Consider the following 13,776-nt stretch of genomic DNA (forward strand, 5'->3'; position numbering starts at 1 on the left):
TAGGTTTATTGCCTTAGAATCGTACGTTGCTGAAGGGATCAACGCGCGGTTAGAAGCGCGACTATACGGTTTCAACGGCAGATGTTGCAACCTAAACAACGACAAATGTTCGCCCATGAGCTCGCTCGTCTTTCAGCGTCGGCGCAGTCGCTCGGGACAATTTTTAACTTCAATCGGATCACGAGAATCATGATCCTTCTCTCCGTCCGGAAGAGTCTATCACTGTGAAAAGCTTACTCTGTAAGCCCAAATTTTTCAAAACCCTTTTCCATTTTTACGAAACTTTGGTATACGTGCGAAAAGAATGGCGGTGCAAGTGATCGTTACGCGAGTCACGCGAGAATTCCCGCGAGGGTTGAAAGAGTTGATTGGCGCAAAATAGTCGGCGCGATTAGCTCGCGCCTTTTTTTCGGCTGCCACTCCTTTTTTCGTCTCGTCGCTTGGTCATTTTGATCACGTATTATTTCCTGTGCACTCTAGCCTGAACCCTCCAAACGTTTGCGCAACCGGAAAGAAACCGTTACGATCGACAACGGATATCGAGAGAGGAATGGGGGTGGGAGGGAGGGAGGGAGGGAGGGAGGGAGGGAGGGGAGGGAGGGAGGGAGGGAGGAAGGGAAGGAGGGAGGGAGGGAGGGAGGAGGGAGTGAGGAAGGGAGGGAGGAAGGGAAGGTGGGAGGGAGAGAAAGAGAGAGAGAGAGAGAGAGAGAGAGAGAGAGAGGGAGAGAGAGAGAGGCAAAACCATGACCGAAATGCAAATTCACGAGCACTCGTAGCACGGACGCGTTAAATCGATGTCATGATCGTTTTTTATCCGGTCGACGAGATGTACAAGGTCCTGAGAAAGCTACGTCGTGGGAGTGACAAGTTATTTTACGTCAGATTTTACGGCATTAGTTTTCTTTTGCCAGAATTCAAATTAAGAATCGGGAATATGCACTTTATGCTATTGGAATATTCACTTGCGTTTCCGAGACATATAATATCGTGTAATCGTGCGATATTCGCCAAATAGAATATCAGAATCCAAAAGATACACGGTAACGCGTGAACAGTATACTTGGATTCGTCAAATATCGTCAGAGAGAGAGCGAGAGAGAGAGAGAGAGAGAGAGAGAGAGAGAGAGAGAGGAGAGGAGAGAGAGAGAGAGAGAAAGAGAGGGAGGAGAGGAGAGAGAGAGAGGCTTCATGGGTTCAAATAAGATTCGCGAATCAAGAGACACGGTAGTGTCGCGGTAGACGCAGTAGAAGCGACGCGCACGAGCCTCGAGACCGTGTCTCTTGATTCGCGAAGCACCTAGTTGATCGGAGGCAAGATTATCATACCGTCCAAACAGCTAATCTGATTGAGTTCTAAGTAAGAGCTCAATCGATTCCTTAGGGTCGACTTAGATAACAAAACTGTCTTTTTACTTTTTTCCTACGTGCACTGTAAGTCGAGAATTTTTAGTATAAAGTCTGATCGCTAATTTTTCACGATTAAGAAACGTCGTCCAAAAAATGTCCAGTCGCATACCTTCCTCCGTTAGATGGCACTACAGGCAGTGATGCCAGATATATATGGTAATGCGGCTTTGCAAGCAGCTGTTTATGTGATGACATATACAGGTTAGGTTCTCCTTGGACGCTTTCGTATTGATTCATATTGACAAAATATTTGTCTATCATTATTATTTATTCAAGAGACACGATAGTGTCCCAAGTGCACATAGGAGCGGAGCTTTTATATGGTTTTATATGTGAGATACTTCCATGTGAGATAGGTCCATTTTTTGACTTAGGTGACGCATTAATTAATACTTGTCATTTGAAACTTGTCTCATTATAAAATACCGAGATGATTATTTAAAGTTTGATTTAAATAAATGTAAATATCACATTATGTATCATTTAACTGAAACATTTGAATCGAACTTTGAATAATCATCTGAATATTTTATAATGAGACAGGTTTCAGATGACAAGTATTAATTAATGTATATCTAAGCCAATTGAGATCCAAGTATCTTACACTTGATATAGGTAACAAATATAACTGAATTCTTTGTGTTAAACTTAAGAATATATGTAGAATATATGTGCATGAGATACGTATCATCCAACTGTCAAAAAAGAGATCTTTAAAACTTGATGAAAATGTTAGCAATTCAGTACTTTTTATAATAATTCGTTACTGCTTTGATTACCAGAGTGGTATCAAGTAGTTTTTGAGTACTGTTGAGTTACTGTTAACATATTATTTTCTTAGTCCTTATTTTTTTATAATATAAAATACGCGATACGTGAAAAAGAATCGTTAATGGTACGGCCGTTGTGTGTATACACATATACACAAGGCAATGCAAATGCAGTTGGCGATTATTTTGTTCTTTTTTCTCTTCCGTTTTTTTGATACCTTCCGATATAGAAGAAGAATAGAACCGACACCAACGACGACGATCGATGTCGAGGATGTTGAGGGCAAACCGGAAACCGGGTCAACGAGGTCAAGTGGCCGGTCGTGATCGAATTGGTCCTCGTTAAAAGACTTTAATACGCGAAACTGCGACGGCGAGATGTGTGTGTGACGAAGAAACACACGTTCAATGGACGGCGGTCGCTTGGAAAACTCTCGTCTCTTCTTCACCTCTCTCCCCTCTCTCTCTCTCTCTCTCTCTCTCTCTCCCCCTCCCTCCCCCTCCTTTTCTTTCCTATCTCTTATCGTCTCCGTCTTCGTCTCTCTCATTTTTCGGTGTACACACGGAAAACACAGTTTGCATTCGTTTGCTTGCGGAAGCGCGACTGCGGTGCTTATTAACTGGAGCATTCGACCGCAATGATATTCCGGCAGATTGCAACTTTATACCTTATACTTGAAATTAATTAATAATTGTACGTCGTGATTTAGCATAATTATCTTACTTTGTCCCTCTCCCCACACCTCTCTCACTATTTCTCCGCTTCCGACTGATTTTTCCCGGGCTTTCCTTTGAATTAGCTCACAGTTAAATTTAGCGCGCCGGACCTCGAAGTCGGATCGATATTAACCGGGTTCATTGTTTATGATTGAATTTCTCCGGCAAGCTCGCATGCGCCATAAATTTTATTGTCTGCGGAACCTCGAAATTATCTTCCCGCCGGCGTTATTGATCCGTGTCGCGTTTTGCGCGTCGCGTCTTTTATCTTTCCAATTTCTTTCCGCGCACGCGAGGTCGTCTTGTTCGTGTATACTTGAATATTCATCCCTCGTTATCACGCGACATAATCGTAACAATAATATATCTGTAAAAACTGTCTTCCCTCTCTCTCTCTCTCTCTCTCTCTCTCTCTCTCTCCCTCCCTCCCTCCCTCCCTCCCTCCCTCCCGCCCTCCCTCCCTCCCTCCCTCCCTCCCTCCTTCCCTCCCTCCTTCTCTCTCCCTCTCTCCCCCTCTCTCTCCCCCTCCCTCTCTCTCTCTCTCTCTCTCTCTCTCTCTCTCTCTCTTCATGATTGTGAAATATAAGAGAAGAGAGAGAGAGAGAAAAATCGGCGATCCTTTAAAAAGCCCTCGAAAGATCCGTGACGTTGAGTTTTTCATTGTAATTATGCAGCGAAAAATCAACTGGCGATGCAGCATCTCCTGCATCGTTGCAATGTATCGACGAGATTAGCTCGACGTGACTTCACACAAGCTCTTCCATCTCAGTGGCTTTTCTCATCCCTCTTTTCTGCTCGTGTACTCGTCGTGTGTTTGCGGAAGCATACGGACATCGAAAATCACGCCTCTGTCGTACTCTGCTACATTGAAAAAGATTGAAAAAACGTCATTACGATGGTCAACATGAATGGTTACGCAAAGTTGTGCACTTTTTCGGCTTTTGGCCAGTTAAACGAAACAAATCTGATCTGGTGCGAAGCTTTTCTTTATCGGCCTTAAACCCACTCGGACCGATTTGCAATCTGTGAGAAAAGGGACGGGAGAGAATTTTCCCTGATAGCCGACAGTTATTGTGCGCAATCTTGATTTTATCACGCCTACCGAAGGAAGGAGTTGCGTATAAAATATTAATTACGAATATTCGCGAAATCGCATGTCGAGCGATAATTGCATCCAAATGGTGATTACTTATTCGCGGCTTTTATTCACGAGCAAAATTCTGCCTCATGAGTTTTCATACATTAACATTAATGCGTTACAATAAACATGAATAGCGATGAATTATGATATAACCATAAATTTGTGAAACTCTCTTGAAATTTCTTTCGCCGAAGTAAAGCTTGAAAGAAGCTTAACATGTTTTTACGTGACTCCTTTAAACGCGGAAGGCCGAACGAGGATGAATGGTCGTTCGACATCAAAGGGAGCGAGTGCTCCTTCTGCACGCCCATGCACCCTGTCTTATGCAAAGCACACAGGCGAGAGGCCACGAGAGACCTTTCTGACCGCGAAACTGTATACCTCGCAACTAGTATTGTATTCGACCGACGTAAGCAAGGTAACCAGTGTGTCGCCCGGTACGATCGACCAACAGCCGAGATGAGGAACGAAATGCGCAGTAGATGCTTTCGTCTCGTTCCCCTCTGCTGCTTGTCACATTGTTGTCGTTGCATTCCTCTCTCGTCCCGCGTGCATCACGCTCGCGGTCGCGACCAAGAATGCGCTCTCTCTCTCTCTCTCTCTCTCTCTCTCTCTCTCTCTCATCGCTACTCAGTCAGTAATGTTTCGACGTGACAGCTGCGTGCTGTGCGTCGTTAGATTTGACGAATTCAACCCTTTCCACATGATAAATTAATAATCGATAAATGATGATTCGTGGGATGCGTCTTTTCTCTTTTCTTGCATCGCGCACACGAGAAGGAATCCGTCGTTTTTCCTCTGCCGTTATCACCCTTGGGTGATACCATGACCGAGTTTCTCCATGACTGAGTGAGTGAGTGAGTGAGTGAGTGAGTGAGTGAGTGAGTGAGTGAGTGAGTGAATGAGTGAGAGAGAGAAAGAGAAAGAGAGAGAGAGAGAGAGAGAGAGAGAGAGAGAGAGAGAGAGAGAGAAAGTGAGAGACAGAGGGGCGGAGAGAGGAGAGAAACACAGGGCTTCTCCCCTTCGAGCCAGTCGATAAGCGCGATTACGGGCGGGAGCAATAAACGACACGACCTTGTCCCTTTGTTCGTACGGTATGTGGTACATGCACCCTGCGAGCGAACTTCAAAGTTCACCGGGGTGTCGCCGATAACGTTTCCCCGTAATGGACGTTCCGCGTGAGCAGAGGCGAGCTTTATGTCGCCGTTAATTCATCCGGCGCTCTCTCAGCCGTTTTACGACACCGACATTCATTGCCATGATCTCATCATGATCTCATTGTTTTCACTTGGACGTGCGTGTATATATATATACGCACGTCATTTATATCACATGAATCGAGGAGCACATGTATATATGTGTTCTTATAATCGACGTTTTCGCATTTGCGCGATCGCAAAAAAGGCCAGTGCGAAATTTAATTCCAGGATCGGCAGGCAGAGCTCTCTCTCTCTCTCTCTCTCTCTCTCTACTTTTTCGCGCTACTTCGGGGAAAGGCGCGTTTAAGCCGGGCGCGAACACGACCACAGAAGAGAAATCTCCGAAAATATCTCTTTGTTCGAGACATTCCTCGATATATATTATCCGCCTTAAACGGCGACATAACCGGTTCCCATGCGAAGGGGCAATCCGCGAACAATGCGAGATAAATGTCGCGCTCGATGACCAAACGCGGCCTAAGTCTGACGGTTATCACCCCCCTGGCGTCTTTTCTCCCTCTCCCCGCCGCCTCATGCCCCATGTGGACGATGCACGTGCGTATTCTCCTCGTGAGAGTGCGTTTGTACGAGCTACTCATACACGTTTTTCCGTATACGGCGACATGTAGTCTTGAAAAAGAACAGAGAGAGAGAGAGAGAGAGAGAGAGAGAGAGAGAGAGAGAGAGAGAGTGTGTGTGTGTGTGTGTGCATGCGTGAGGGAGATGCATCGCGTAAAAATAACAAACATGTACGCAAAAGGTGAAAGTTTCATCATTCTTTCACGTTTATTTCCTTCGAATATAATGCTAATGTTTGCTCCGCAAATTTCCCTGATCCGTTTCGGCGTAGTAACGGCGATTGTGCCGTTGTCTCGGCTTAACGTTAGCTCGTCGGCGACCCTTTCGATTCTCGTTGACCTCGCGGTCATTCCCTTGACGACCCAATATAACGTAAATCCGGAAAAGCGAGATCGTGATAAGCGTAGACAAAAGTAAAGTTTCACCGTAACTTCTACAAGATATCATCTGATGGGGGAGGGGGGAGGGGGGAGGGAGTTATCAGTTGCATTCGAATACACCGGATACACCGCATAATAGACGAAACCGCTGTGAAAGCGTGAACCGCGTGATAAAATTGATCCTCAACTCCGAAACAATTGAATTCCATCAAAAATATAAAAAATAAGTCCCGTTTGTTTGTCTGTTTGTTTGTTTGTTTACTTATTCTATTTATTTTTCTTCGCGCGCGCGCACACAAAGTTTTGTTTGTACAGCTTGAAAAGTTCCCTTTTAAACCGCGGCCTCTATGGAAATTTCCATATCTCACGAGCGTTTCGTGAGAAAATGTTATGACAAGATTTTCCGGTGCATATTTTCTTGGGTCGCTTTTTAACGCCAAACGGTAAATATCGTTATTCATCCCTAGAGGTAGACAGAATTGGAAAAGTCTGAAAGAACCGCAGATTGAATAGGGAAGGAGGATCGAGAACACATCAATCGTTGTAATGACGTTGCCGGCGCTCTCACTTCTGTCGTCGAGAACGTCGGAGGTAGTCGTTTCGGTACATTGCCGGTACTTGAAATTTCTCGAGACACGCAAGATGCGAGCGAGTACATCCGGCAATTTTTCCGGGAATTAAAGTCATGTCGTGTGGTGGTTTGCTCGTTACGAGAGTTTCGGTCAACGGAGAAATTCCAAAATTCTATAACTCGTCCTGCGAAACGGCTTTCGGTTATTATTTCGCGTCATTTTTCCTCACGCTTTTCCGCACGCTTCTCGCGTTCACGTTAGGAATAACCGCCCCGTTCTCTCATCTCGCGCTCTCATCTTCCTCTTTCTCCGTTCTCGAAAGTCGAAAGTTGGAACGACGCGAGAGCACTTTTTCTTTTTTACTCACCGTCGCGAATTGGAATTCGTTCCTGCAGTGGCAGCGATGGCGGCGGCGGCCAAGTACGACACTCTTCGTCCCCGCGATTCCTGGGGGACCCCTAAAGATAGCGACGCCCTCCACGTGCCACGTGCTAAAGTCTCGCGAGCGCGTTTCGTCATCTCGACGTCTTCCGCGAAACTCGCGGTCGATTTTAGTACGTTGCTCGCTCGCGAAATTATGTCCACGAGTTTGCACATTGTACTACTTTCGTCGTACTTTGGCGCAGGAAAGTGCTCGAGCAATTCTTGTGAAAAGGAAACTGCGGATTGGTCACTCACTTTCCGCGTTGCGCGGGGAGAAGTCAATTCGGTTCGGAAGATTCACGAAAAGTACAATCGCGCGAGATTTTCTCTATCAATCGACGTCTGTTTCGGACGACAATTCATTATGCTGGACACGATATCAGTCAAGCGGTATCATTTGACGGTAGATTAAGCTCGCTCTAATTAATTTCTGTGACCAACCACATGAACGCCCACGAACGTATACGAACGATTCGTATTCCAAGTGTGTACATCACCGTGTTCAGCCGCCGGGAGCGTTTACATAACGTACATAATGTTACCCGTGCAATTTGCGTTTTGTGCAACATAATAGATGCTTTGTGAGCTACATGCGCCTTCCCACCATCTTTCACGGCCTGTAATTTGCTGTTTATGAGCGTCGTAACGAGCGTGGCGATCTAGAAAGAATGTTTAACGCGAAATAACTAACCGTGACTCGGCATGCGAATGGACGTTTACGTCTTGCGAGTTTCCGCGAGAGTCAATTTACGACCTTTCACCTCCCGACCCTGCCTGCATTCTATCTCTAAAAGCCGCAGCCAGCCATTATTCTACCTGTAAAACAAGTCAACAACAAATTATTCAAAGTTCGGAGAAGCGTCGACGGAACCGTGGTATTTTTCTTCGTAATTAATCTGACACTATTAATAAGTCACGTTAAGGGGCTAAATCCGAGGGGGGGGGGGGGCAGGGCAGAAGTCTAATTCTCTCAATTTCTCAAGTCCGATGTGAAAAATCGTGTCGCGATTATTTATATGAAATTACAATTTTGTATTTGGTTACCCGGTATCAATTTCCCGTCCACGTATAAATGTTTTTACGGTAAGAGAAGAATAACAAAATGTTCGAAGGCTATCTCGTGAGAAGAATTCGATAAAAATTTCTCGTTTTTCGCGGGAATCGAGTGTGTGGTCCAATTCTACACAGGTTCCGCGACAATTTTTATTCCAACGCGATACGCGGATAAATCGATAAATCGCTGTGCGCAAGTAAACGCATTTGCGTGTACATATCCTCATATATGCATATGTGCACGCACGTACACCATGAGATTACATTGTGCACGCTTTATTCTCGTTACGGTAACAATCTTGTGTCACGAAATGATTTTTGCCCCGTTATCGATTTATCTTCCGCATTCGTTAAGAGCGTAAAAAATAGAAGGAAAAACAAAAAAGGATTTTGCCGTGATAGAAATCGCGACAGCATGCGAGTCGATGAATCGTCGCGCCGTTTCACTCAGTCGATCGAGGGAGAAGAGGCAAATATAGAAGCAGAGAGTGAGCGAATGAGTGAGTGAGTGAGTAAGTGAGAGGGAGAGAGAGAGAGAGAGAGATAGAGAGAGGGAGAGAGAGAGAGAGAGAGAGAGAGAGAGAGAGAGAGAGAGAGAGAGAGAGAGAGAGGGAGGTGGGGGAATTATCGTTTTGGGAAGCCGCAATCTGATAGCGCATACTTGCGCTCAACTATTTCTCATTAGGACAGCCGGCCCAATCAGTGCGAAATATGTGTATGTGTGTGTGTGTGTGTGTGTGTGTGTGTGTGTGTGTGTGTGTGTGTGTGTGTGTGTGTGTGTGTAAATCAAGGAGGGCAGGCAACGTCTTTAAATTTGTGCACATGCTTCACCTTTGAGACTCTTATCGCGTTTTGATAGTTTTCGAATTACTCGCGTTTAAACATCGCAATATTTGATTGTTTTTTCGCATTTTATGTTGCAGCAAAACTATCTCATGAGATTCGGCTATTTACCGGAGACCGACATTAAAACGGGCAACCTGCGAACTGAGGACCAACTCAGGGATGCCATACAAAATCTACAGGTATCCATTATATATGATAGCTAGATTTTAAACAAAGTAAATACTACTGTCTTACTTACAATCATGCTTATTATCTATAAGAATCTGTCATTCGGTACTGAAGTACAATTGGCAAATAATTAGCTACTAACTATCAATGCAGCATAATCTGTAATCAACATTTTTACGGCAACGTGTGATAACGTAATCTACTTGATAGTTGAAGATAGTGTAAATTACTTCATTAACAATTATAACTATTAAAATTTTTAACTGGTTGCCACGGATAAATTGCCTATTTAGGAATTTGCAATCATGTTAATATTGGGCAATTATCAGAGGTGTTAAACCCTTTCTCTCTCTCTCTCTCTCTCTCTCTCTCTCTCTCTCTCTCTCTCTCTCTCTCCCTCTCTCTCCCTCCCCCCCCTTGACAATGATAATGATTTCCGCAATAGCGATCCAGGTTAAATAACCGCTGAAATGTTTCATAGTTAGTGAATATCTCAGTATTAAATTCATTTTACATTTAAATGAGTTATATGAGTACTTGAATACTCGTACGCGTTCGTATACGCATGATAAATATTGTTTGTCAATGTTAACAAATAGTCGAACCAATATTAGCTGATATTAGCAATATTACTGATGGTACAGCGGCAATATCGAAAATATAATAGTAGTCACAATTGAGACTCAGTACTGGAACGATTCTGTATATGGATAAACAGACGAAATCGCGATAGAGTTCGTCGATCATGAGGAGCCGAGCAAATTTTATCGAATTTTATTCCGCGAGAGTGGAACGAAAGTTTTGTCGAGTGACGAAAACACGATCGATCGATCGACCGACCGACCGATCGATCGATTTGATTTGATTTTCCAAGGCAACCAGAAGCGCCGCGAGTGAGTCGGTATGGGAATTCTCGTCGAAGAAAATGGGAAAATGTCGGGGCAAACGTCCCGAGGGGGTACCGTCGACGCATTGTATATATACCCTTCTCACGACAGACGTGCATCCAACCCGCGCGCCCAATTCTCATGTAAAATTGTCATCGCGCGAATGGCGGTTTTGCCATTTTTCCCTTGCGAAAGGCATTGCATTCCTGGCCATTGTCGCGGTCGGGGAGACGACAGTAGAGCAGTAGATCGCTCGAATAGAATGGGACGCGTCGGGAAAGCCTCGGACCTTGTAATCGAGAGTTTGCTTCCGCCCGCGAGAAACGGTCCCGATGGTCTTAGATCAGGATGCGATAAACGTGTTTGTCAGATTCCGGACACGTTTCTGGCTCGAATGCTCGAATAGCGCTTATCTCTCGTTCTTTCGCCTCTGCCGTGAGAGGAAAGATTGAGGGGAGGAATGCGACCGCTCTTGGCACTCTTGGCAGAAGCTACTCACACGAGAATATATCGCGTCTTCGCGTGACGCCAATCGCCGCAGTCGCCGTGATATCTTGCAGTGGTTGAATTTTATCAAATTGTCCAATGGTACAAGGAGAGCTAGCGCTGTTATTTCTATAAAAGGTATTATATCCTGTAAAGAATAACACATACACAGGTAAAATTGGCTGGACTGGAGCCTCGATTGTCGGGATGCAATTTTGCCATGTAATAACTTTGTAATGCCGGTGACTTTTTTAACAAATGAGGAAGGTCATAGTCAAAGAGGTAGGTTATAGGTAAAGCCTGATGTGTTCGCAAGTGAAATGAACACGCGGGCGTGCTCGCGCTGTTTGTCTGTCATCAGAAATTCGGCGGCATCCCCGTGACGGGCGAGATCGACGAGGCGACGCTAAAGCTGATAAAGGCAAGGAGATGCGGACTACCGGATCAACCGGATCCTCGACTCAGCAGGACGAGGCACAAGCGCTTCACCATCCACGGGCAGCAGTGGTCGCATCGGAATCTCACCTGGAGGTGAGTGAGTGCGTTTGAAAAGTTGCACTTGCAACATTTTCCACTTTTCGATTTGGTGCTTCGTCACGCGAGTGATAACGCGAGACACGCGTTGTTGAGCGTGGAATACCTGTGTGTGTGTGTGTGTGTGTGTTAGGTGGACGCCCCTTTAACTTCCAAGTTTCGAAGCGAGTTTGAAATAGCGCGCTGAAATAGCGCGCGAGAGCGGCGCGTTTATCGGCGACGCTGTCGAACGATAAATTCACTCGGACGAAATTAACGTTCGCGCGGCGTCTAACTATATAATAATATCCTTCTTCGTCTCGAGTGGCAATAACTCATCCGCGCGCCCTGCGTCGTACCTGTTGGTCGCTCTAAACAGGATGTTTGGCCTCTTAATTCTCCGACGAGCTTCTTCGTGTCGTGAGACCACACGCCTCGCTGCCGTAGTCGCTAAACCGCTCGGAAATGTCACTGACATTGGTCGGACATCGGTCCCCCCCCCAACCCCACCCCACCCCAGCCAGCTGCTGGCTAATCCACCCCCGCGCGAGTCCGCGCGAGGACGATGAAAACACATGAGTGCGCGTCGCGCTGAGCCGCGCTCGGTATCTCGTCGGAGAAGCGCTATGACCGCGAATGAGAACCGCCGGGCGACGCGCAATCCCTTGAACCCGTCGCGTCCGTTGAAACTGTTGAAATTAATAAGCCTAAAAGCTCGTACTTTTAGTACTTTTGATTCTCACCTACTCCTAAACTTTCTGCTTCTTCCTCCTCGCTGCTTCCTCTTTGCACTCGGCGCGAACGTACGTTCGTTCGCCACGTTTTCGCCACCTTCTTTCACGAAATGACGCACCGAAGTGTGGATTTTCCGTTTCGTACTTTTGAGAATCCGTCGGAAGAATTCCAACAAACCTTGAGGATTTTGACGTTTGCGATCGAGTATGCGCGCAAATGTCTCTTTGCGGTAAAGCAGGTCTCTGCGCGTGCGGGATACTAAAGCACGCCGATACTACAGGGAACCTCTCTAAAGCCGTCGCGTTGATACGGAGAATTGCTGCAATATCGGCTCTCTCTCTCTCTCTCTCTCTCTCTCTCTCTATTCTGCTCTCCGCTCATCATGTGGCACCCTCTACAGTAATCGATATAAATGTGAAACGGCGTTATTGACATTCGATTGATCGATCGAGATTACATTATTATATTAGGAAAATCGTTTTCTCCCGTCGTTTGTGACGCGTCCGCGTTAAGCGGACCGTGAACTCTCGTGCGTGCGTTCACGGTCATTGATATTTGTCATTGACATGTGAAACAGACTTTTGGAAACGTCGCGCGTCACAAGAACGTCAACACAACGTTCTTGAATACACAACTCTCTCGTGTTAAAGAGAAATGAAACGAGAAATACACAGAAAGTCTTATTTCCGGCCCGGTTTCCCGCCGCCCAAGCCCGAGATGCACCGGTCGCTCGCATCGACCGACCGAGCTGGCAATGATATTCGTGTGAGCTAATTAGCTCATGTCCTACAGCACGTTCGTTAATTAGCCACCTTAACGAGTCCAGGTCTTCCGACTGGTCCGAAAAGCAACTCCGTAATTTTGATGGTCCCCACCGGCAAAATCCACACCGGGACGGGATCCGAATCAAAGTGCAAAGTCGCCGAGCGGACAACGAGCGGCTCGAATAATTCACTCGGTTAGCTGGTGATCGCGCCGTGTGAATTGTGCCGTGCGAAATTCGTCCGGTCACCTCTTTGTGCGTGCTCCGATCCGAGGCCCGAATTTGGAGGATTTTTCACGCTCCATGTTCCTTCCGGTTCGTTTACCCTTCCTCCACCTCCTCTTGTTTGACTCTGTTTGTTCCTACGGGAACTCTCTCTCTCTCTCTCTCTCTCTCTCTCTCTCTCTCTCTCTCTCTCTCTCTCCCTCCCTCTCTCTCTCTCTCCCTCTCTCTCTCTCCCTCTCTCTCTCTCCCTCTCTCTCCCTCTCTCTCTCTCTCTCTCTCGGGTTCCGCTGCGCGCTCCGCTCTCGTCAGCTATAGTTGCAGGCTTCGATGAAAAACTCGAGCGAATCGGCACAAGTTTGCAACAACGACAGAAATTATAGATGAAATCATTGAGATTATATAGCTAATTCGCGCGACGGTGTGACGGTTTAACGACAGAGGCAGAGGGGAAGCGGAAGCACCGCGGCCGAGCCACTGCGAGTTAATGGAACGAGAGGTGAGCGGGGGTGAGAAATTAGCGGCGACGGCACTTCCGCTAATTTTCTTCTCGGTCTTTCGAGTCGAGCTGTCCCGAATTAATGTCTCTCGTCTCGAAGTTCACCGCGACTTTGGACATTGGGGTTTCTTCGCGTCTCCCTTGTGCAGGAGCTTTCGCGCATTATTATCCTTCTCTTCGGAAAATTCCACTGTGAATTTTGCTCGTGTAAAATACGTGTACGCCTGGAAAATAATTGGGAAGTTGGCGGGAATAGATAGTCGCGGTAATTTGCTCGGAGAAACTCTCAAACTCGGTGCCTCGATAATCGACAGCACCGACAGCATACTGTGGACTGTGGACCGTGGATGTATTAAGACGAACAGACGTCGCAGTCTCTGGGATTTGCCGGTGGGGGGACATCGGCAATTCGCGGT

General features: G+C 46.3%; 1 protein-coding gene across 2 annotated transcripts in view; it reads left to right on the forward strand.

The window, feature by feature from the left end:
* The window catches only part of Mmp2 (Matrix metalloproteinase 2), a 146,747-nt gene that overhangs the window by 51,136 nt on the left and 81,835 nt on the right, over positions 1–13,776 (forward strand). For both annotated transcript variants that reach the window (XM_025304474.1, XM_011140294.3), the window contains exons 2-3: positions 9,165–9,266; positions 10,990–11,159. In XM_025304474.1, the coding sequence (XP_025160259.1) occupies positions 9,177–9,266; positions 10,990–11,159 (260 nt within the window). In that variant the 5' untranslated portion in view covers positions 9,165–9,176. The remainder of the gene's footprint in view (positions 1–9,164; positions 9,267–10,989; positions 11,160–13,776) is intronic.

The sequence above is a fragment of the Harpegnathos saltator genome, unplaced genomic scaffold (assembly GCF_003227715.2).
Source record: "Harpegnathos saltator strain DR-91 unplaced genomic scaffold, Hsal_v8.6 scaffold61, whole genome shotgun sequence".
Taxonomy (NCBI): domain Eukaryota; kingdom Metazoa; phylum Arthropoda; class Insecta; order Hymenoptera; family Formicidae; genus Harpegnathos; species Harpegnathos saltator.